At 39.9% G+C, this 22,592-nt stretch overlaps 2 protein-coding genes and 1 pseudogene across 2 annotated transcripts; all 3 read right to left on the reverse strand.

The window, feature by feature from the left end:
• Window positions 1-1,066: 1,066 nt before the first annotated feature.
• Window positions 1,067-10,456, reverse strand: LOC144535216 (B2 bradykinin receptor-like). The gene is made up of 2 exons (XM_078277543.1): window positions 10,240-10,456; window positions 1,067-3,902 (listed from the first exon to the last, which is right to left on the reverse strand). The coding sequence occupies exons 1-2, from the start codon at window positions 10,257-10,259 to the stop codon at window positions 2,843-2,845; spliced, it is 1,080 nt and encodes a 359-aa protein (XP_078133669.1). The 5' UTR covers window positions 10,260-10,456; the 3' UTR covers window positions 1,067-2,842.
• Window positions 10,457-16,365: 5,909 nt separating this feature from the next.
• Window positions 16,366-18,518, reverse strand: bdkrb1 (bradykinin receptor B1). The gene is made up of 2 exons (XM_078277780.1): window positions 18,465-18,518; window positions 16,366-18,009 (listed from the first exon to the last, which is right to left on the reverse strand). Exons 1-2 carry the CDS (start codon window positions 18,516-18,518, stop codon window positions 16,912-16,914), a joined length of 1,152 nt encoding a protein of 383 aa, XP_078133906.1. The 3' UTR covers window positions 16,366-16,911.
• Window positions 18,519-19,673: 1,155 nt separating this feature from the next.
• On the reverse strand, window positions 19,674-22,341 carry LOC144535359 (B2 bradykinin receptor pseudogene; annotated as a pseudogene).
• Window positions 22,342-22,592: the final 251 nt, after the last annotated feature.

Genomic DNA, 22,592 nt, shown 5'->3' on the forward strand with positions numbered 1-22,592 from the left:
GGAACTGCTGCAAGGTGCTGCAAATGCTGTCTCATTAACCGGTGATCACTGGACGTCAGTGAGTAATCAACATTATTTAGGAGTTACTAAACACTATATTGACTCTAGTAAGGATAGGGATTTTTAGTTTTTTAGTTAGGTACTTGGAGGAATTGTGCAATAATGACAGATTCACACATTTTTCTTTAGTTTACAGTAAATAAATAATTACAAATCTAAAAATCAAGTTCATAAAGTAACTTTCTTTGCATTCATTTGATTCCCAATCAAGACACACTGGTAAAAATTGCTTTCCATTGTTAATATGTACTTAAAAACTGTTCTGAAATGCAAAATAATAGAATTTTAATCATGTGATAAAATATGCGATTAATCGCGATTAACTATAGACATTCAGCGATTAATCGCGATTAAATTTTTTTTATCGTTTGACAACCCTAATTTAAACCAATACAGTTACTGAGAGAGGCTATGTTATAGATGTACACAAGGTAGAACCTGACTAAATAAAGTGGTGACACTGATCTATGATGGGTTGAATGAAAGAGAATCTCCTCTGAGCCTGAGAACATTAAAATAGTATTTTATCAATTTAACATTGCACCTATAACCATAACATTGTATCAAAAAGAACCAGAGAAATTGGCTTTATTATTAGTCCTTGTCAAGAATGGGTGCTTACATACTTACCCTTAATGCAATTCAACCACCAAGTAGCCTGGAGCCTCGAGCGTCAAGTACAGGTGAGGAGCCAGAGGTCTGGTAAACTTCAAGATAATCTAGATTGTGTTCATTTTCAAACAAGTTAAAACTTGTAGTCTTCAGATCCAACTGACTCTGACTAAAATAACATCTCTAGAGGCATTTAGTAGACTTTAAACAGCTGCCTCTGGAGCTGTAAAAGGCTTCATACTTTTTTTTTTCTTCACATATGCAGTCCTCCCCAAGACCTGTAAACTTTGATGTGTAAAATCGGCACACTTCAAAATATAACATTTTTAAATCCCTCACAGCTCTGGGGGTAGGGACTTGACTTGACAACCAGAGGGTCACTGGTAAAATAAGATAAGAGATAAGATAGACTTTATTAATCCCACACTGCGGAAATTCCTGTGTTACAGCAGCTCAAAAGAAAAAAGAAAAACAATGTACACACATCAGAATTTTCACAGTTTGGACCACTCTTACCATTCCTGTTGTTCTTACTAAGTTAATCGCTTAGATCTGGGAACACAGCACATGGTTCAGGTTACTGGGCAGGTTCCAACAGTTATCCGATTTTAAACAAATCACATGACTGCTTGTGTTTCTTACCCAGTCTGACTCATTGTTATGTCACTGCTTTCACCGTTGCTGCTGATTTACCGCTGTTGTAGCCATGACATTCTGTTCCAAGATCTCAGCAATTAACTTGGAAACAACAATGTTGTTTGAGGAAAAGAAATCTATGAAAATAATAACCGATATGCAATATACAGATATTATACTTTAATATTTGTGTCACTTTGAAAAGGAAAACAACCAGCTTTTTGCAGGATGGATTTTTTTTTTTTTTATAGAATTCTATACTTAACTACAAAAACTTTATTCATCGTGAAAAGATTTGTCAAAACTTTGCAGTGCTGACAAAAAGAAATCATTCTAGAATTCATACAGTCACATAGGTGTAAGTGTATTCGTAAGTAAGCAAAAGATGAAGTTTTTTGCATTTATGCCACTCCAGGTATCACATTAAATTAATGTTACAAATCATTCATTTACACAGATGTTTCAGCAACAGTGACGGTTGTTCACACTGTAAAGAAATACCAACATGACTGTGTGAGTCACTACCCGTCAGGCTACTGTGACTTTGAATTGCAAATAAACTGTACAAAGCAAACAAACTGTACAAGCATGCAAATGTATGCGCAGTGTGTAGGTGGCCATTCTCTTATGTTGGAGTCAAAGAAAGGCTACATGAGTTACAATGTCAGAAACAGAAGGGAGAATACATGGTTATAAAATATTTGTTTTTGGGTGTTCAACAGTAAAATATTAAAAGACAGGAACAGCAACACCATGTAACAGTACAGAGACACAGACTGAGACATATATACAGAGACATGCACACAGATGGGCGTGGGACATCTTACCATTAAAGTGTCATATAAAGACCTTGCTGTTACACAGAGACACAAAGTCTATTTCCATCTCTTTGGTACATTACTTCCATTATCTTAGTTTGATGTCCATTACTTCTACAATATACAACACAATCTGGTAATGCTGTTTAATTATGTAGCAGTGTTATTATTGTATTAAGTCTGAAAGCATTTCTAACGAAACAGTTAGGGCATAAGTGTTAGAATGGCATATACGGTAAATTGAGTCCCATGGTCACGCTTTCCTCTGGTCTGTTGATATGACCAGTGACGAGTGTTGATGTCTGGCCGCATGTGATCATCCAACCCGGTCTAACGGCAGTTCGTGTAAATGTCACGTTATTTTTAATCTATTGATACGTGCACGCGTCTTGCCCTCCTTCTCCCTAACTTTCCTCCTGAAGTGCTGCCTGTCCAGAGAAGACATGGGTTCAGGACACTATTAAGAAAGGCCGAATTAAGTTCCCCAGAAGACCTCCCTCCTCTTTTAGTCTTTTAGGGTTACAGTATGTCCCATGCAGCGCAAACAATCAAAAAGGGAGTTCAAACCTCACAGTGTTGAGCAGGGTCTTATTTAATGTGAATTCAGATTAGAAGTATTACTTAAAATAGTTTTCTTATCTTACTTTTGTGAAAATGACTAACAATTTCATTACGTGACAATTTCATTATGTGAAATTGTAAAACAAAAAAACTCATTAAAACAATCCTGCAGTTACATCAGTTCTAACACTTCTCGTCAGGTTTGAGCCTGTGGAGGTGAAGCGGACGGTCATTGTTCTGTTAATGCTCCATTGCTTGAAGAGACCCCTGACTTTTTCCCTGAAGTTCTTTCCTACAATGACATAGAGGATGGGGTTAAGAACACTGTTGAAGAAAGCTAAGTACATGAAGAATGCGCGGCAGATCTCTAGGTTGCCGATGATGCTACATCCTCTCAGGACATCAGCTCTTTTGAGTGTTTCGAGTATCTTTACCACGTGGTGCGGCACCCAGCAAATCACAAACGCCAAGAGGACCACCAGCACCAGAGTGGTGGCCTTCTGCTCCGTTTTCTGGCTGTTTGACCTCTCAATTAACCGGTTATTCAGAGAGTGAATAATAATGAGAGTGCAGTAGGAAATGATGCAAATGGGTACGATAAAGCCGAATGTATTCTGCATCCCTTCAAACAGGAGCTGTTCCTTGATATCGCTGTAATTAAGAAAGCATAGACTTCTATTATATTGAGGGATGTAGGACACTTTCCTGTACACGAGTGTGGGGATGCTCAGGAGCAAACCAAAACCCCACACAAGCAGACAGCCCAGTTTGGCAAATTTTCTTCTACTTATTCCTTTATGGGACAGCGGGTGCACCAGTGCAATATAGCGATCTATGCTAATCAGAACGAGGAAGTAGATGCTGCAGTAGGCGTTCATGTTGATGGGAAGGGAGAACAGTGAGCACAGGTAATGAGAAAAGGGCCAGTCGTATCTGTTGATTGCATATGCAGCCCACAAAGGCAACCACGCCATTAAGAAAAAGTCAGCAGCAGCCAGGTTACTCAAGTAGATCTCAGCAATGGTGCAGGCCTTCTTATGAAGGCAGAAAACCATCAGGACAAACCCATTCATCCCGATTCCCAGCACACTGATCAGCAGCATATACGCCGGGACCACAGTTGACTGCCAATCTTTGAATTCTACTGGATGACACTTGTCCGTGGTGTTGTTTTGGTCTCCAAATGTAGTCGCTGTGCTGAAATTAGCAGAGTCGCTGTGGAGAGTTAAAGGGAAGGCAAACCAGACAAGATTTAAAACAAAGACGATCTGAAAGTAACTTTAAAGTTTTTTTTTAACATTTTGTTATTATCATGAATACTAAGTTAATAGTGTTAAATATTCAATTCAATTGTATTTATAGTGTCAAATCCTAACAGAAGTTATCTCAGGACACTCAGATAAAGTAGGTCTAGACCACACTACCAGAAACCTGACAAAACCCCCAAGAGCATTCATTTGGCGCGACAGCGTCGAGTCAGTTTTACAATGATCTTATCACATCTCGTTGGTAGCTTTTCAAATAAATCGGGTCGGGTTCGATGAGTTCTCATAAAACTCTGCAGGTAAATACATTGTTATGGCTGTTTGTGGTCTTGCCAGGGACTTCCAGAGCATGACTGTAGGAGCCACATATTGTATGTTGTTTATGGTCTCATTTATATTATTTATTGATTATTATATGGGCGTTTTCATCACAGTTTGAGTGGAAGTGATAACATATTTGTTTGCTTCACCTGTTCACCTGGGTTTTTTGGGCTTTGACAGAGAGGGGGTGAGACTGGGAGCGAACACTTTCTGTTTGGCCGCCTCACTAACGCACTTACAAGGTAAATTTACATTTGGTAACTGCAGTGCTATCGTGTTGTTCTTTGTCCTTGTCTGTCTGTTCGATTGTTGACACTGTATATATTGTCTGTCTGGTTCTCCATCTTTTCATCTGTTTTAACTCTCTAATTCTGCAATTTAAATATGTTTTTATGGCTATGATTATACTTCAAGGTTTTTCCTTGCTCAGAATTGGCTTTTGGGGGAACACATAAAGTTTTGAGGGTAAAAGACTTCAATTCCTGCATTCTGATACATTTTTAGGCACCAATTTATGGTAAAAACGTCTATATTTATAGGACGTTTTATATATATATATATATATATATATATGTATATTTTATATATATATATATATATATTTTATATATATATTTTAAGGAAATCAGAAAATTCTGGTGGCAGGTAACAATTCAAAATACTAAATATAATGGAAAGTTATTATATTCAGTAGTCCAGTAAGGGGGCTTTCACATCTGGGACATGGGCTGGATACGACAATACTTGACCCAGTTGACTTGGTCCAGTTGTTTGGTCCAGGAGCACGTTTTGTATGGAGGATATATTTATTCATAATCCAAATTGAAAGTCCAAAGAGAAAACAAAGTGAGATCAAATTAAAAATATTATTATTTTATTACGCTACTAGGAAAAATCATGCCATAATTGAATTTAAAAAAGAAAAAGGAAACTGAAAAAGCAAAGTTGGAATGTAAAATGATTTATCTTTTCAATTTTGATTTAACATTTGGCTTTTCAATTTCGATTTAACATTTGGCTTTTCAAATTCGATTTAACATTTGGCTTTTCAATTTCAAATTAACATTTGGCTTTTCCCATTTTGATTTAACATTTGACTTTTCGATTTAATATTTGGCTTTTCCCATTTCGATTTAACATTTGGCTTTTTCACTGACAGATGTCAAAAGTGGAGGCGTGGCCCAAAGGCTGGTGGGAGGGTCTGAAACGAAAGCGGTGCAGAGGCACCTCATGGACAGCAGGGGGAGCTGACTACCAGGATTCTTGCGAGAGTAAAGATCTGGTCCGTTGTTCCACGACCAGGACGGAATCCGCATTGTTCCTCTTCAACCTGAGATTCGACTATCGACCGAACCCTCCTTTCCAGCACCTTGGAGTAGACTTTATCGGGGAGGCTGAGAAGTGTGATACCCCTGTAATTGGCACACACCCTCTGGTCCTTAGGCACCGTCCCAGACTTCCACGCAATGTTGAAGAGGCGTGTCAACCAAGACAACCCCTCCACACCCAGAGCTTTAAGCATTTCTGGACGGATCTCATCAATTCCTGGGGCTTTGCCACTGTGGAGTTGTTTAACTACCTCAGCAACCTCCACCAGGGAAATTGATGCCAATCCCCCCTCATCCTCCAGCTCTGCCTCTACCATAGAGGGCGTATTAGTCGGATTTAGGAGTTCCTCAAAGTGCTCCTTCCACCGCCCTATTACCTCCTCAGTTGAGGTCAACAGCGTCCCATCCTTACTGTACACAGCTTGGATGGTTCACCGCTTCCCCCTCCTGAGGTGGCGAACGGTTTTCCAGAAGTACCTTGGTGCCGACCGAAAGTCCTTCTCCATGTCTTCTCCGAACTTCTCCCACACACGCTGCTTTGCCTCTTTCACGGCAGAGGCTGCAGCCCTTCGGGCCCTTCGGTACCTTGCAACTGCCTCCGGAGTCGTCTGGGATAACATATCCCGGAAAGACTCCTTCTTCAGTCGGACGGCTTCCCTGACCACCGGTGTCCACCACGGTGTTCGTGGGTTACCGCCCCTTGAGGCACCTAAGACCCTAAGACCACAGCTCCTCACCGCAGCTTCAGCAATGGAAACTTTGAACATTGTCCACTCGGGTTCAATGCCCCCAGCCTCCACAGGGATGCACGAAAAGCTCCGCCGGAGGTGTGAGTTGAAAGTCTGTCGGACAGGGCCTCCTCCAGACGCTCCCAATTTACCCGCACTACCCGTTTGGGCTTACCAGGTCTGTCCAGAGTCTTCCCCCACCCCTTGACCCAACTCACCACCAGATGGTGATCGGTTGACAGCTCCGCCCCTCTCTTCACCCGAGTGTCCAAAACATATGGCCTCAGATCAGATGAAACGATTATAAAATCGATCATTGACCTTTGGCCTAGGGTGCTCTGGTACCACGTACACTTATGAGCATCCCTATGTTCGAACATGGTGTTCGTTATAGACAATCCATGACTAGCACAGAAGTCCAACAACAAACAACCACTCTGGTTTAGATCAGGGAGGCCGTTCCTCCCAATCACGCCTCTCCATGTGTCTCCATCATTACCCACGTGCGCGTTGAAGTCCCCCCCCCCAGCAGAACTATGGAGTCCCCGACTGGAGCCCCATGCAGGACTCCACTCAAGGTCTCCAAGAAGGCCGAATACTCTGAACTCTTGTTTGGTGCATATGCACAAACAACAGTCAGAGTTTTCCCCCCCACAACCCGCAGGCGTAGGGAGGCGACCCTCTCGTCCACCGGGTTAAACTCCAACGTAGCGGCGCTCAGCCGGGGGCTTGTGAGTATCCCCACACCCGCCCGGCGCCTCACACCCTGGGCAACTCCGGAGAAGAAAAGAGTCCAACCCCTATCCAGAAGTATGGTTCCAGAACCAAGACTGTGTGTAGAGGTAAGCCCCACCAGATCTAACCGGTAGCGCTCCACCTCCCGCACAAGTTCCGGCTCCTTCCCCCCACAGAGAGGTGACATTCCACGTCCCCCAGAGCCAGCCTCTGCTGCCCAGGTCTGGTCCGTCGAGGCCCCTGACCTTCACTGCCACCCATGTGGCAGCGCACCCGACCCCAGCGGTTCCTCCCACAGGTGGTGGGCCCATGGGATGGAGGGATGTCCGCCACGTAGCTTTTTCGGGCTGTGCCTGGCCGGGCTCCGTGGCAAACCCGGCCACCAGATGCTCGCTGACGAGCCCTCCATCTGGGCCTGGCTCCAGACGGGGGCCCCGGGCTTCCTCCGGGCAGGGTCACTTCATCCCTTCCTCGATTTTTCATAGGATTTTTGAACCATTCTTTGTCTGGCCCCTCACCTGAGACCACTTTGCCTTGGGAGACCCTACCAGGAGCACAAAGCTCCAGACAACCCAGCCCTCAGGTTCATAGGGACACACAAACCTCTCCACCACGATAAGGTGATGGTTCCCGGAGAAGTAAATAATAATATTTTTAATTTGATCTTGCTTGATTTTCTCTTTGGACTTTCAATTTGGATTATGAATAAATATATCCTCCATAGGAGAAGAAAACACAAGAGTTCAAAGTTGGCCAATCCTTAACGGAGAGAGAGAGAGAGAGAGAACGCGAGAGAGAGAACGCGAGAGAGAGCGAGGTGGTGGTGGAGCAAACTAGAGAGTAAAAGAGGGGGAGCGCCACAAAGCAGTGAATCAGAGGAATAAAATGATCTTTTCAGATTGTTGCATGACAGTATTGTTACTGGCTGGGAGTTACAGTACACGCCCACAGGGGCCCAAAGGCTCTTTGTTGACACCCACAAATGTCCCACAATCCCCAAAAGAAAAAGAAAAGAGAAAACACATGCTGAGGGCAGGGTCTCTGCAGATACAGACACCACCACACATTTCTAGTGGGTCATAAGAGGGATTACTTTTGTATTAGCTCATACATTGTTTTTTTTAGAGAAGCACTGCATATCATACCTCTTAAGGTTGTATGTGAATACAAAACATATTATTACAAAACTATATTTTGAGTTATTTTTATGTAATCAAAGAAACGCCAAGTAAGTACAATAAGTCCTCATATCAAGACAATTTGGTAACATCTTTATAAGAATGAGTGCTTATGGAAATACTAACGTCACTATGTCACAGTCAAAGGAGACAGAAAGAACTGAGGAACAGGGAGACCAGGGACAGTCAGGTGTAGAGTCTCAGGTAAGTGTGTTGAGCTTAGTTCATATTTTTGGAGGTGTGTGGCCGTCAGGGTTAGCAGATGAGCTTTACCAGTGGCTCACTAATTTACATTATGATCAGCTAATTTAAAAAGTGTACAAAAGCATTGTATTTCTTTTATATGGGGACACTTTTTCAAAATAAGTCATTATGTTTTAAGGTATTTTTGTGGCTTGATTATAAACAACTTAAAAATAAATACATGACTTTAAAGAAGAATATTTCGTTCAATTTAGTCAGCTTTTTTATTGAATCAAGAGAAACGCTGAAAAGAAGGATAATGGTACAGTCTCCATGCTACACTAATGATGGTATAAAGGCTTTCCTCTGTGAACACATGTCCTCTACGAGTATAATTGTGGCTGTATTATTTGTGTCCTCTTCAAAAATTGCTCTTCAGAAATTTTATGTTTATTGTCCCCCCCTATTGTTAGATCCGATTTATGCCCATAATTGCTATGGGTGAAGTACACACGGCGATACACTGGTAGAGCAAATTATGTTTAACCATATATCCAGCTAATTTAAAAAGCTCACGCTACTGTATTGTGTGAACAGTTCCTTCTGGAGACTATTTCTGCAGAACCACCACCCGGAGCTAGGCGCTGCCCAAGATGATTGTGATTGCTTAAAAGAAATGCAAACAATCCAGAGAGTGTTTTTTCTCCTATCCCAGAATGTGTTTGGTGTAGCCAGACCTTACTCCACAGCGCTGTGAGATGGGTCTGGCAATGTGAGACTTCTGTAAGCCATATGCAATTTAGAATATTCTTTTTGAAAGTATTCACATATGAAATAGGGTACGGCATTCATTATGATACATTTACTTTAATATAATACATGTATAACTATATTTATGTTTTAGCTAAACACAAGTTTGTTTTATTGTTTTTAAATTAAAGCAGTTGTGGGACAGGCTGTTTGTCTACCAGTAACATCACGGCAGCCTTTTTCTTGCACTTGTGTGCATGTTACAGTTGAACTTTGTGTATTATAAGGTGGAAGAAGTACCCAGATCTTTTAAGTAAAATTAGCAATACTACAGTTTATAAATCTATTACAAGTCATGTATTAATTTAATTTAATTTAAATTAAAACTATTAAAGGTATGCAGAATGGGCCATTTCAGAATAATTTTTTTATTGGATTCTAATTATTGATACATGCACATCAGTAAAGTTGCATCTATAATTTTACATCATCATTTATTTGTAGATTATGTTTTGTATTATTAATCGGAATATGCAAAGTAAGTGGAGTAGAAGTATAAATAAGCAGATAATGGACCTCAAAATTGTACTGAAGTATGTAAATGAAATTTAGCACGTATTTAATGCTTTCAATTGAAATGCATTAAGAGCCTTTGTTGAACTCTTCTTACAATATGTCTGTATCAGCATAGTACAAACAGTACAGCAGTTTTAAAATGGATCTAATGGACTAAATATTAGCGCAAAATCATCCTGCACTAAACGTGTTGAGACAAATATAGTGAGTAATGCAATCCAGATGTAGACGTACTCTATGTGAACAACAACTATGCTTGGTTTCTAGGATTAACCCTTTACTGTTTGAGATCACTTTTTGTAAAGGGGAGTACATTTTTTATAAATTATCTGTATACTATCATTCACAGACAATGTTAAAAAGCACAACATAATACTGACAGTAAACATTGTGAAGCTGTTAATGGCCCTTGTTAATATTCTAACTACAGTGAATAATGGCAAAACATTAAAAAAGTAATATACAATCAAAATAAAGCTTATGCGTACCTTGTAGGCAAAAGATCCATTCTTCCTCAGGAAGTCCAGATGTAAAATGTCCAGATACACTGCACTGCTCCAGTACCCTACCTTATTCTATTGTTCTCTGTCTGTCTCTGACTCTCTTAAGGAAAGGCGAAAGGAAATGTCAGACAACTTGGAACTATTAGTTGGCTTGCTCCCTCCTCCAGTATATCCCTCTTCTGTTTTTCCTCATGTAGTAGCATTGTATAGACATGGATGTGTGCCATGGAGAGATATGATAAGATTACTGTTCTGTTTACAACTCAGAGCAGGCAGTTCTAAGGAACTATTTGCAGACTGTAATTTGCACAGCCTAAATTCCACTTAACAAATATTTGTAAACAAGCTGTGGGAACAAGTTGTGTATTTATGTCACAAAGTAGACAGTTTAGGTCCTTTTAAAATCCCAGGCTTGATATCACACACACAGTTTGAAAATGGTCTTTATAGGGTTTTCTTTTTTAGTAGCAGCAAATGTACATGTTTGTAGTGGACACAAAAAAATAGAAAATCCAATGTAATGCAGTCTATAAAGCAGTCTGTAAAGAAGGGACTACGGTCTTTACCCTGATGAAGCCCAGAAAGGGGCCAGAACACTTATCACTCCTCGATCTCGCGTCTAACCTGGTCACTAGTTAATTAATGAAAATATGAAAAAGTTACGCATTAAAGCTTTAACTTAACATGCTTATTTTAGACAACATGACTCCAGAAAACAATTATTTATGTTTACTAATGTTTTTTACAGTTAAAGGCAACAGGTTTTCACGCAAATTTCTTGTATAGTCAACTTATTCGTGATAACAGTGCAGATGCTGAAGACCCAGAAACACTGACCAATCAGAGCAGATTAGGCTTTTTCAGCAGGGGGGCTTAAAGAGACAGGTGCTTAAACAAAGCATTTTGGACAAAGGGTGAGAAAAAATATTGTTTTTAAGGGGCCTTCCACACGGAGACGGTTTTTGATGCAAACGCACATGTTTAGCATCGTTTGGGCCGCCCGTCCAAAGGAATTCTGTAAACGCACTGCCTGAGAACGCACTTTTTCAAAACCTGGTCTCAGGGTGAAAAAATTCGAAAACGGCTCCCTTTTGGCTTCGTTTGGACGGCGAATACGTCCATATCGATGATGTCATCGCCACACCCCTCGACTTCTTACCCGCTAGTGCACGGCCACACACGACTGCGGTGAAGCTAAGCGAGCATATCCCATCTCCATGGTCAAACCAGCTCACTTCATCTAAATACTTTGTCTCTGCTCCCTGACACTTCACTCTGCCGGTCCTGGATTCTACACAAGATATATTGCTAATGTTATGTACCTAACGTTAAACATTGCTAAAGTAGCTGACCACTCCAGCAGCGACGTAACATTAGCTGCTGTGGTTATCTGTTTATAAAGTGGAAGTAGACAATTTATCAACTAGCTAGCTAATCTGTCTGCTTATCAACTCCTTCAATGGATTATAGTAACGTTTACCACGGCGTATTGTAGAAATGCTACCGCAAGAAAAACGTGTAGATTATCAAAAAGACATTGGATCATTAATGTTTGTTTGACTGCCGATGTTAGCTAGCAGAGCTAACGTTAGCGCACCTGGAATGAGCTTAATATATCCCCTTTAAGACTTCTGTAAATTAAATGTGAGACTTTTTAATACCTTCCAAGGCCTTTTTTGGAGGAAACTGAATTAAATGCTTTTTATGACTTTTCAAGACCTGCAGATGCTCTGCAGGAAATGAGGGGGGGGGGGGAGAGAGAGAGAGAGAATGACAAGGGACGTTGCGGGGTCATGGTCACGGCATTAACCCAGGGGCCACCAGTGCAGCCCCTTGAAGATTTGATGCTAAAATCAACACTTCTGAGTAGCTGAAATTGTCCACAGCAGAGTGTAGTATATTTCAGTAAACATGAAAAATGTCAACCTCATGTTGGCACTAGAGGAAAAACCAGGGATTACCACAGTCAGTAGGCGTTATTTTCTAGGTAGTGTAAATGTCCCTACAAAATGTTGTGTCCATAATGGTTGTTAAAATATTTCAGTAGTGGACCAAAGTGATAGAGTGACTGACTGAATTGTCTGTTTTAAATGGACAGTAATCTTCAGTAATGTTTTATGGCCATTTTTAAAGATTAGCATCAAAGTTACACTGGAAGTGATTTTCATAATTGTGACTGAAGCACCATTTGGATCAGGAGAAGGTGGTACATGAAATGTTCACTGTGCTCCTCCACCGAACTAACCTGACGCACCTCCTCCTTTGTTACACAGAACCATCTGAGAAGCCTATTATATACTTAACTGTTTCATGTTACTAGATCAAACGTAAACCAATGAGGTGCTATACTTAACAACCTAATTGGAATTAAAACAACCACTGCAACGATAGAACAGAATAGGAGAATCAAATGTGGACTATTAAATATTAGATCTCTGTCTTCTAAAGCAATATTGGTAAACGATTTGATATCAGATAATCAAATTGATCTATTCTGTCTTACCGAAACATGGCTGGGCCATGAAGAATATGTTAGTCTAAATGAAGCCACTCCTCCCAGTCATAATAATACTGAAATTCCTAGAGGCTCAGGAGATGGCGTTGCAGCCGTATTTGATTAATATAATAATTAATCCTAAACCTAAACTAAATTATAACTTGTTTGAAAGCCTTGTTCTTAATCTTCAACATCCAACATGGAAAACATTACAGCCAATCATATTTGTTTTTGTTTACCGAGCTCCAGGCCCATATTCTGAATTTTTATCTGAATTCTCAGAGTTTTTATCATGTGTAGTCCTAAAATCAGACAAAATACTTATTGTAGGTGATTTTAATATCTATGTGGACGTTGACAGCAATAGCCTTAGTACTGCTTTCAACTCACTACTAGATTCAATTGGTTTCAGTCAGAGTGTGCATAACCACATAGTTTAACCACACCCTCGACCTTGTCCTGGCATATGGCATAAAAATTGAAGATTTAATAGTATTTCCGCAGAATCCTTTATTATCAGACCCTTTTTTAATAACGTTCGAATTCTTACTACCCGACAATACGAAATTAGTATATATATATATATATATATATATATATATATATATATATATACAACGTTTCTACACTAGATGCCTATCTGACAGTGCTATAGCTAAAGTTAAGGAAGATATTCCAACAGCATTCAACTCAATGTTGTGCTATAATATAACAGAGGACCTTTATGTTAACTTTAGTCCCTTCCAAATTGATAATTTTGTAGACTGTGCTACGGCCTGCCTACGGAAAACTTTAGACTCTGTTGCTCCTATCAAAAAGAAGATGATGAAGCAAAGGAAACTAGCACCTTGGTATAACTCCCAAACTTGCAAATTAAAACAAATCTCATGGTTTCTTTTCAGCACTGTAGCCAGGCTGACAGATAGTCACAGCTCTATTGAGCCATCTATTCCTCTAGCTCTTAGTAGTGACGACTTCATGAGCTTCTTTAATGATACAATTATAACAACTAGAGATAAAATTCATCACCTTTTGCCCTCAACTTCTAACGGTTCACCTTTAAACGCAGGAGTGCTAGAAAGAACGACAAGACCTGACAAATACTTAGACTGCTTTTATCCTATAGACCTTCAACAATTAATGTTAAAGGTCTCTTCAGCTAAACAATTCTACCTGTCTCTTAGACCCCATCCCAACGAGGCTACTTAAAGAAGCGTTACCCATGGTTAACACTTCAGTACTAGATATGATCAATATGTCTTTATTAACAAGTTATGTACCACAGTTATTTAAAGTAGTTGTGATAAAACCTCTTCTGAAAAAACCCACCCTCGATCCTGAGGTCTTAGCCAACTATAGACCTATATCTAACCTTCCCTTTCTCTCCAAGATCCTTGAGAAGGTAGTCGCTAATCAGTTATGTGACTTTCTACATAAGAATAGTCTATTTGAGGACTTTCAGTCAGGATTTAGAATGCATCATAGCACAAAGACGGCACTAGTGAAAATTACTAACTACTACTTATCTTATTAGATCTTAGTGCTGCACTCGACACTATTGACCATACCATCCTGTTACAGAGACTGGAACATTTAGTTGGCATTAAAGAAATCGCACTAAGCTGGTTTAAGTCCTATTTCCCTGATCGATCTCAATTTGTTAATATTAACAATAAATCCTCCAAGTACGCTAAAGTTAGCCATGGCGTTCCTCAAGGCTCAGTGCTTGGACCAATTCTATTCTCATTATATATGCTTCCTCTAGGCAATATTATTAGGAAACACTCAATTAACTTGCACTGCTATGTCAGTTAGCTAAACTTCAAGTGTGCATTAAAGATATAAAAACCTGGATGACCTACAATTTTCTGATGTTAAACTCAAACAAAACTGAAGTTATTGTGTTGGGCCCCAAACACATCCGAACTTCATTATCTAAAGATATAGTTACCCTGGATGGCATTGCCCTGGCCTCCAGCACTATTGTCAGAAATCTAGGAGTTATTTTTGATCAGGATATATCCTTTAACGGCCATCTCTAACAAACCTCAAGAACAGCCTTTTTTCATCTTCGTAACATTGCCAAAATTAGGAACATCCTGTCGCAAAACGATGCTGATAAACTAGTCCATGCATTCGTTACTTCCAGGCTGGACTACTGTAATTCCTTACTATCAGGTTGCTCAAATAAGTGCCTTAAGACTCTCCAGCTGATCCAGAATGCTGCAGCCCGTGTTCTGACAAGAACTAAGAAAAGAGATCATATTTCTCACTTCAAGTCTACAATTCACTTTTCTAAGAATCTGGAATGAAAGGTGTAGCATGCTAGGGAAATGGTATTATCACAACAATCCATGGGCATAAACACGATTAAACCAGGTCAAAACAAAGCTTCACAGTAATTAACTGTGATTGTTCATGTTATTAGATTTTCATAATAGGCCTCTGGAAATGGATGTCAAGTTGCAGCAACAGACCAAATGGCTGATGGTTACACAAGAATATAAATTTTTTTTTTTTATTGCTAAATGTCAATGCATGCATGCCGCATGGCGGTGCTTTATTAAACATCAGGGAATCACCAAAATCATGAGTATCCTCTGGGGGTCTGGGTCTGCAAACATATTAGCCGCTGACCCTTTGCTACACCTTTCAAAACTTTCCATTCTTGTCATTCTGTACAATGGTGGCAGATTTGCCAACTGAAATTAGTAGTAAATATTGTCCTTGCTTTCAGATAGAGATAAAAGCAGGTTTCTTATTTACACTCAAATATAAATTGCTGCTGGCAGATTTTATCAACTGTAGCTAGCAAGCAATTTCACTTTAATTTGATGAGTTGGTTGGAAATTCCATGCTAAAACGTGCATGTTGCAGGAGGAACTCAGCACCCTTGCCGTAATAATCCATGGATACTTGCTATAGAAAGACATGTTTGAACAAGCACCACAAAGGTGAGGATTATGCTTCATAGTTGTAGTACTTTCACTATGGCACTTTTACAAGAGGAAATGTTTTGAGAAAGAGGACTAACAAACAGCTTGACAACTTTGTCTCAAGTAAAAAAAGTAGAGCAGGAAAAAGCTGCATTCATCAACTGCCAAATCATACTGGCAGATCACTTTTACTGGATGTCTTATTTAATTAATGCTAGGTTACTAAATGTACTTCAAGCTTGACTTGATTTCAAAACATTCCTTGTTACAGTTGTTAAACTATGACTATGACAGACATTGTTTCGGGGAGGGGTTTGGCAATGAGCAATGATATCACAGGCCTATCCCTACACCCATGTGTCCAAGTTGTTAATATGTTGGTTGCATGCGGTCCGAAGCTGCTCTGTGTGGTTGATGCTTTGTTGCAGCTGTAGCCACACCCAACAGTGATGTCACAGTGTATTGACATACCCTGAAGTACATCTGTGCAGAAAGGTTAGAAATTAAATCACTGGAGGTCAACAAAGACAACATTTTCAGCTGCCGTAAAACTCACATGCTCGTTCATTGAGGGCTAATTAAATTGTATGCAAAACGTATCATGCAAAGAGAAAAGGATACAGTTCCCCACTTAGATACGAGTTTCCAACAGGTTATGTCTTAGATCATGTCTTGCATTCATTTTTTATTATTATTATAGTACTTCAGTTGAGTTTATTACACAAATTATTCCAGTAATACCGTACACAAAAACAGCTTAAAGTAACAAGTGTTCATACTAAAGAGAAACTTGCAAATTGTGTATGTCACTACTAAATACATTTTAAGTTTACATGTCAAGACATACTGTGCAAGGGGGATTATGACTGTACAGGTAATGTATACAAAGTTAAGTGTCCTTTATCTCCTGGTAGCCTGCAGATTTAAACTGCTTTTTGGAGTCAGTTAAATAAAACAAATGCATACTGCATGTCTTTATGGAGATTGTAAACATATAATCTGCTTCCATTTCTTCTACATATTACAGCCATTAACTATGGCTGTGCCCATTATATGTGCAAATACATCCTTTGTTAGTGGTTTTAAACCATTTAACAGCATTACATAGATATTATGTTCAGTCTCATGAAGTGAAATGAGAACCTCAAGACTCATATCCTGTATATTGCATTGCATTTTCCAAAAGCAGCAAAGGAAGTGGATGATGTCATGAACAGTCACATCTCAGCCTGCATTAAAAATTACCACAGTCTTAATTTGCTCCGTTCTGTTAATGTAAGTGGACACAACAGAGCGTTGATATGTGGTCATATCTGATTCTCTGCGATATCTAGTCCTCCTGTAGATGGCGCTAACCTTCCTCCTAAAGTACTGCCCTGAGAAGACATACAGCACTGGGTTCAGAGCACTATTGAGAAAGGCCAGATACACTGAAACCTGGCCTCCTATATCGAGAGTGTGGGACCACAGCTTCTCATCCAGCACGTGGAGATCACAGAGTGTGTCGAGGAAGGTAAAGACCTGGAAGGGACCCCAGCACAGTAAGAAAAGTAGTGTGACAGCATACACCAGTACTGTGGACTTTGTGTTATTAGTGTCATGATAAGCTACACTCTCCCTTCTCTGGACTAAAGCCTTGATTATGTTCCCACTGCTGAAAACAATGACCAGAACAGGGAGTACAAAGCCTACAACATTTATCAGAAACTGATGGGCCAACTTCCAAGAGCTGTCATGGCTATAATCCAGTATACAGGACATTGTCTCGAGCTCCTTGATAAACTTCACCTTTCTGTGAACAATGGTTGGAGTGCTCAGTACGACCGCTGATATCCACAGGATGGAGCAGATCACCTTGGCAAAGAGTGTCCGTCTCAGCCACCTGGCCTTCATGGTCTTCACAAGTGCCAGGTAGCGGTCAAAACTAATCATGACCAGGGTTTGGATGCTGATGTAGAAATTGATGATGCTGATGGAGTTGACCAGTTTGCATAAGGCATCTCCGTACGGCCAGTTGAAGTTGTTGAGGATGTTCATCGCCCAGAAGGGGAGGCCACACAGGAGAATAAAGTCAGCCAGCGCCAGGTTGCTCAGGTAGATCTCCGCTACAGTCAGGCGATCCTTGTGGGCGAAGAACACCCCCAGGACAAAGCTGTTAAAGAGAAGGCCTAACAGTGATAAGGTGAAGATGTACGGGGGTATGATGGTGTGGACGAGATCCCATTCTGCCGAGGTTGGATCCTCTGTTGGACTGGATGGCAGGGACGCACTGCTGTTTTCAGACCACAGTGTTGCCACAGATAGTGTCATTGCCTCCATGGGCTAGGAACAAAATAATTATACATAACTCATTAGTAAAATACAGTTATTTAATTTAAAAGATGCTATGTTACTACTGCATCAGAGATTAAAAAAATATTAGGATTATAATATTCAGTTTTAACAAAATAAAACAAATAAAACATGTTGTAAAATAGATAGTAGAAATGTTGCCTATGATGACATGTTTATTCACAGTTAGGCAGCTTTAGTGCCGAGGAAAACAAGCAGCCACACATTAACAAGTTGATTAACTTCCCTTTAGTTGAACAAGACTTTCAAAATGTGTTATATTGTCGTACCTTAAATCATGTCCTGGTATCAAAATGGCTGAACAACTGATTACATTATTTCTGTCAAGCTGAGTATTAAGACTGTTGCACCTAACTAGTATTTTAAAAGTAAACCTACTGTGATGCACAAAACAAAGAATAAGACAATGCATAAAAAGTTCTTACCGTACGTTTCATGAAAATGCTCCTGAGAAAAGACACGTCTGGAACAGGGCTCATGTGTGTACACTGAGTCAGTGGAGAGATCTGCTACGAGCATTTTTGTTTATAGTTGGATTCTTCCACACCCTTTGCCAAGGAGTTCAATATTTCAACATGTTTATCAGAGAGTCAAAAAGGTTTCCATGCACATACTAGAGAAAAGCTGGAAGTGCAGTAGTAAATGTGTTGGAAAGTGTGTTCAACTTTCTATTAAAAAACGATTATGAAAGATAGCATTGCTTTATATAATAACATTCCTCACAAACCATACGACCATATAGACATATTATTCCTACCCTCTTATACGACCCATAGGAGCATTACATAAATTAGCACTAGCTGTGGCAGAAAATAAAACCCATAGGAGCATTTTCCATCCTCATATCTAAACATAACCGTAACAGTCGTAATTTTTTATTTTAAACACGGCATTAACATTGTGAAACGTTGAAAAACTAGGCTAGGCTTTTACTAACAAAAGTACTCAGTTGAGTTTACAAAAGGATTGTGGTTTGGTTTAAAATCAGTACATTTGTTATGTTTCTACACTTGTTTTGTACACTAGTTACTCATGTGACGTAGTTCCGTTTGTTCCGTAAAGTAAAAAAAACCTCACTGGGACACAAACCCCAGTTCTCCTGGGTGAAAGTCTATGGTTCACCCATCCACCTCCCTATACTGCCTCCCTATGAGGAGTTTCATACTCTTATACTGTACTTTGTGGTGTTTGAACAAATTATTAACAAACTGATTAATCTATATCCCTTTTCATTCTTTCCCCTATGTGTAATCCTATCCTAATCCATTCTAAATGTCATGCTAACTCAAGACGATGAAATGGCAACAAAACAAACTTCATATGGCTTAAAACCAAAAACAATCGAGTTGGATATGGTACAAAATATAAACAGTGTTTCTTGCCAGTATGCAATGGGAAGCGTTATTTCAAAATGAGAATGAGGCTGCAGCATCCCTTTTATGGTCAAAATGATGAACAGCACACTTGAATCATGCAGTCCATTAGATATCATTGTAGAAACAATACTTTTTTGTCAAACAAAGACACTCCATGCTTCGAATATATATTTTATTAAAGATAAGAAACACTCAACACAAACTTGAAAAATGTTAAAATCCTGAAAAACCTTCAAATAATTTTTTATAAATCCCTAGTGGACACTTTGTCTTATGGAATTTAAATGCTGTGTGGTTGATATATTTTTTATTAGTGGATAGTGCAGAAGCTTATAAGTTATATTTCACTCATCACATACAGTACAGTACAGTGACAGGCTAATACACAAACATGATGGATTCATTACTTCAAATATTTTGTGTTATCAGTTGAAGAGCCAGTTTCAACACGTGAAGTTTCTCAAGAAAACAAACTTCATCGTCTTAGAAAAAAAACCCTCAGCTTTCTGATAGTTGCTATAGAAATAGAAAGTGCAGCCCCCCCAAATTAATCGTTTGCCTTTGTTTAGCGAGAACAGAAGAGGAACTGCTCTGAAAGGAAACTACTGTTTACAAAAATCATAATCATATGACATCAAGTTCAACATTGACAAACAACACAGTCACTACAATTCTTCCCAAAAATATCATTCCAAAAATTTGAATACAGAAAGTCTAAAATTATTTTACATTACAAAAGATCACTTACAGAAGACTGATACCACTCTCATGTCTTTATGGTAAATATGAAGCTGGTTAGTTTAGCTTAGCATAAAGACTGGAAACAGGGAGAAACAGCAAGCCTGACTCTGGTCAAAAGTAACAAAATCAGGGAACCATCATCTCTAAGATCACTAATCAACACGTTATATCTCATTTATTTCATTTGTACCAAAATTTAAATAACTACATAGTATGGTTCTAAGGGGGTTATGAGCCAGATAATTCTTTTGTTTTTCTACATAGAAACAAACAAGATATAATATGTTCATTTGTGAGGTTTAGAGGTGCTGACAGGTCAATGTTGTCACCTCACGACCTCTGTTTTCCAGTCTTTATGCTAAGTTAAGCTAATCGGCTGCTGGCTGTAGCTTCAAGTTTAACCTACAGACATGAGAGTGGTGTTGACATCTCATTTAACTCTCAAGAAGAAAGCGAATAAGCATTTTTCCCAAAATGTCAAACTATTCCTTTAAGTAGCCATAGGTTAATAAGTAATTCTGTGATGGTAAGTCTATATAAAATACACTATTTGCATGTAAAATAGATTTATTTAACAACTGTTTTGTCCCTGTGTGTAGGTAGATTTAGATTTTAGTACTCTCAGTTTGTTTAGTTGAGTTGCGATTGGCATTGGAAAGACGGGACTTCCCCCATTGCCTTTTCCTTCTGTACAGCACTAACCTAAACACTTCCCTTGACCTCAGCTTAAAATGCTTCCCCACAATCACGTACAGGAAAGGATTCAATGAGCTGTTACTATAGCCAAGGTAGGTAGCCAACTGGTTTCCAATGTCCAACACGTACGCCCAAGTACATCCAGTGACGACTTCAAAATAATCCAAGGTGTCCATGAAGATCAGAACCTGGTAGGGCAGCCAGCAGAGAATGAACACAGCCAGAACAATGAGAACAAGGTACACCGCCTTTCTTTCCACACTGCCTATGCTGCCATTTCTCACCTTCTGGCTACTCCGAATAGCTTTAGTGATGTGGTAACTACAGAAGGACATAATGGGAACAGGGATAAGGAAGCCTACTGTGCTGACAGTCATGTTGTAGCGCAGTCTCCAGCCTTCATGCGGATATGCTAGGTAGCATGCGTCAATGCCCAGATGAGGGAAGAACTGGACGGAGCGGAAGAAGATAGCAGGGAAGCTGAGCAAGACCCCAGCAACCCAGATACTGAAGCAAATCCCACGTGCCCAGAAGGCCCGTCTCTCCCGCCCCTGGGTTAGGGGTCTAGTAAGGGCCAGGTATCTGTCCACGCTCACAAGCGTAAGGAAAAGCACACTGCAATAATAATTCATCCCAATGACAATGTTGATAAGCTGGCACATGGGCTGCCCAAACCTCCAGTGGAACTTGTTGATAATGGTTGCTACCCAGAACGGCAGGCAAGAAACCATGAGGAGATCAGCTGCTGCCAGGTTGCTCAGGTAGATGTCGGCCACAGAGCTGCGCCGCTTCTGGAGACAGAACACACAAAGCACAAAGGAGTTGCCGATCACTCCAAGAAGGCAGATAATGGACATGTAGGCAGGCTGCATGGTATAAACCCAGTCCCATGCATCTGTGTGGTTGCAGAAAAGCTCAGCTCTTGCGGCACTCTCCATAAGTAATGTGGATCACTGTGAAAGCTGTTTCACAGTAACAGCGATTTTAGAGTTAGAAAAACCAGGGTGTGTTCAAAACTAGTAGGTAGGCTACATATTCCAGTAAAACCTTTTAACTGTGTCAACACAGGTTTAATGTCTGTGTCATTACCTTCACGTCATGATTTGAGTTTTAAAGTGAAAAGGGATAAATGATTTAATGGAGTGTTAGTGATTTAATGTTGTTTTATCAGTCAGAGCACACAGCACGTGCATGCCGGCGTCAAAGAGAGGAGTCTTAGCAACAGATACTGTATGGAATATGTCTGTGATTAAAAATAAACCAGGCCACACACTTAACCCAGGCTACACATTCATACCTGCATGGACTTACAAACACATACAGTATGATTACATACACACAATAAAAATTCAATAAAAAACGTCCAACTGAATGCTGCTCACTTTTTGTGTAAGGAAATATAAACTAGGATGATACTGCAGCTGGTTTGCTTTCCGATTTTTCAGAAAGCTTCTAAGCTTCAGACCTCTGGCAAGACATTTCTCATGGCAGACAGACATTTGAGGGCCGGCTTTACTAGGAGACATGCTGTCACTTTCCATGGCATGCTACTGACAGGAGCACGCCATCGTCCTGTATTGCCTTTGAACTTTGATATCATATTTTAAGTTTGTATTTCACTTAGAAAATCGAACTTAGCAAGCTAGGCTATCATGATCCTAAAAGGCAGACAGAAATACATCAAACAAGGTCAAAAACTGTATTTTTAGCATGCATTGCTTTGAGGTAACTTTGTCTGCC

The sequence above is a fragment of the Sander vitreus genome, chromosome 20, assembly GCF_031162955.1.
Source record: "Sander vitreus isolate 19-12246 chromosome 20, sanVit1, whole genome shotgun sequence".
NCBI lineage: Eukaryota > Metazoa > Chordata > Actinopteri > Perciformes > Percidae > Sander > Sander vitreus.

Coding starts and splice junctions, on each gene's coding strand:
- LOC144535216 (XM_078277543.1), bottom strand. CDS start 10,259: ATGGATCTTTTGCCTACAAG. Junction 3,903..10,239: donor ATGGATCTTTTGCCTACAAG/GTACGCATAAGC, acceptor AACTCTCCACAG/CGACTCTGCTAATTTCAGCA.
- bdkrb1 (XM_078277780.1), bottom strand. CDS start 18,518: ATGAGCCCTGTTCCAGACGTGTCTTTTCTCAGGAGCATTTTCATGAAA. Junction 18,010..18,464: donor GCATTTTCATGAAACGTACG/GTAAGAACTTTT, acceptor TTTTGTTCCTAG/CCCATGGAGGCAATGACACT.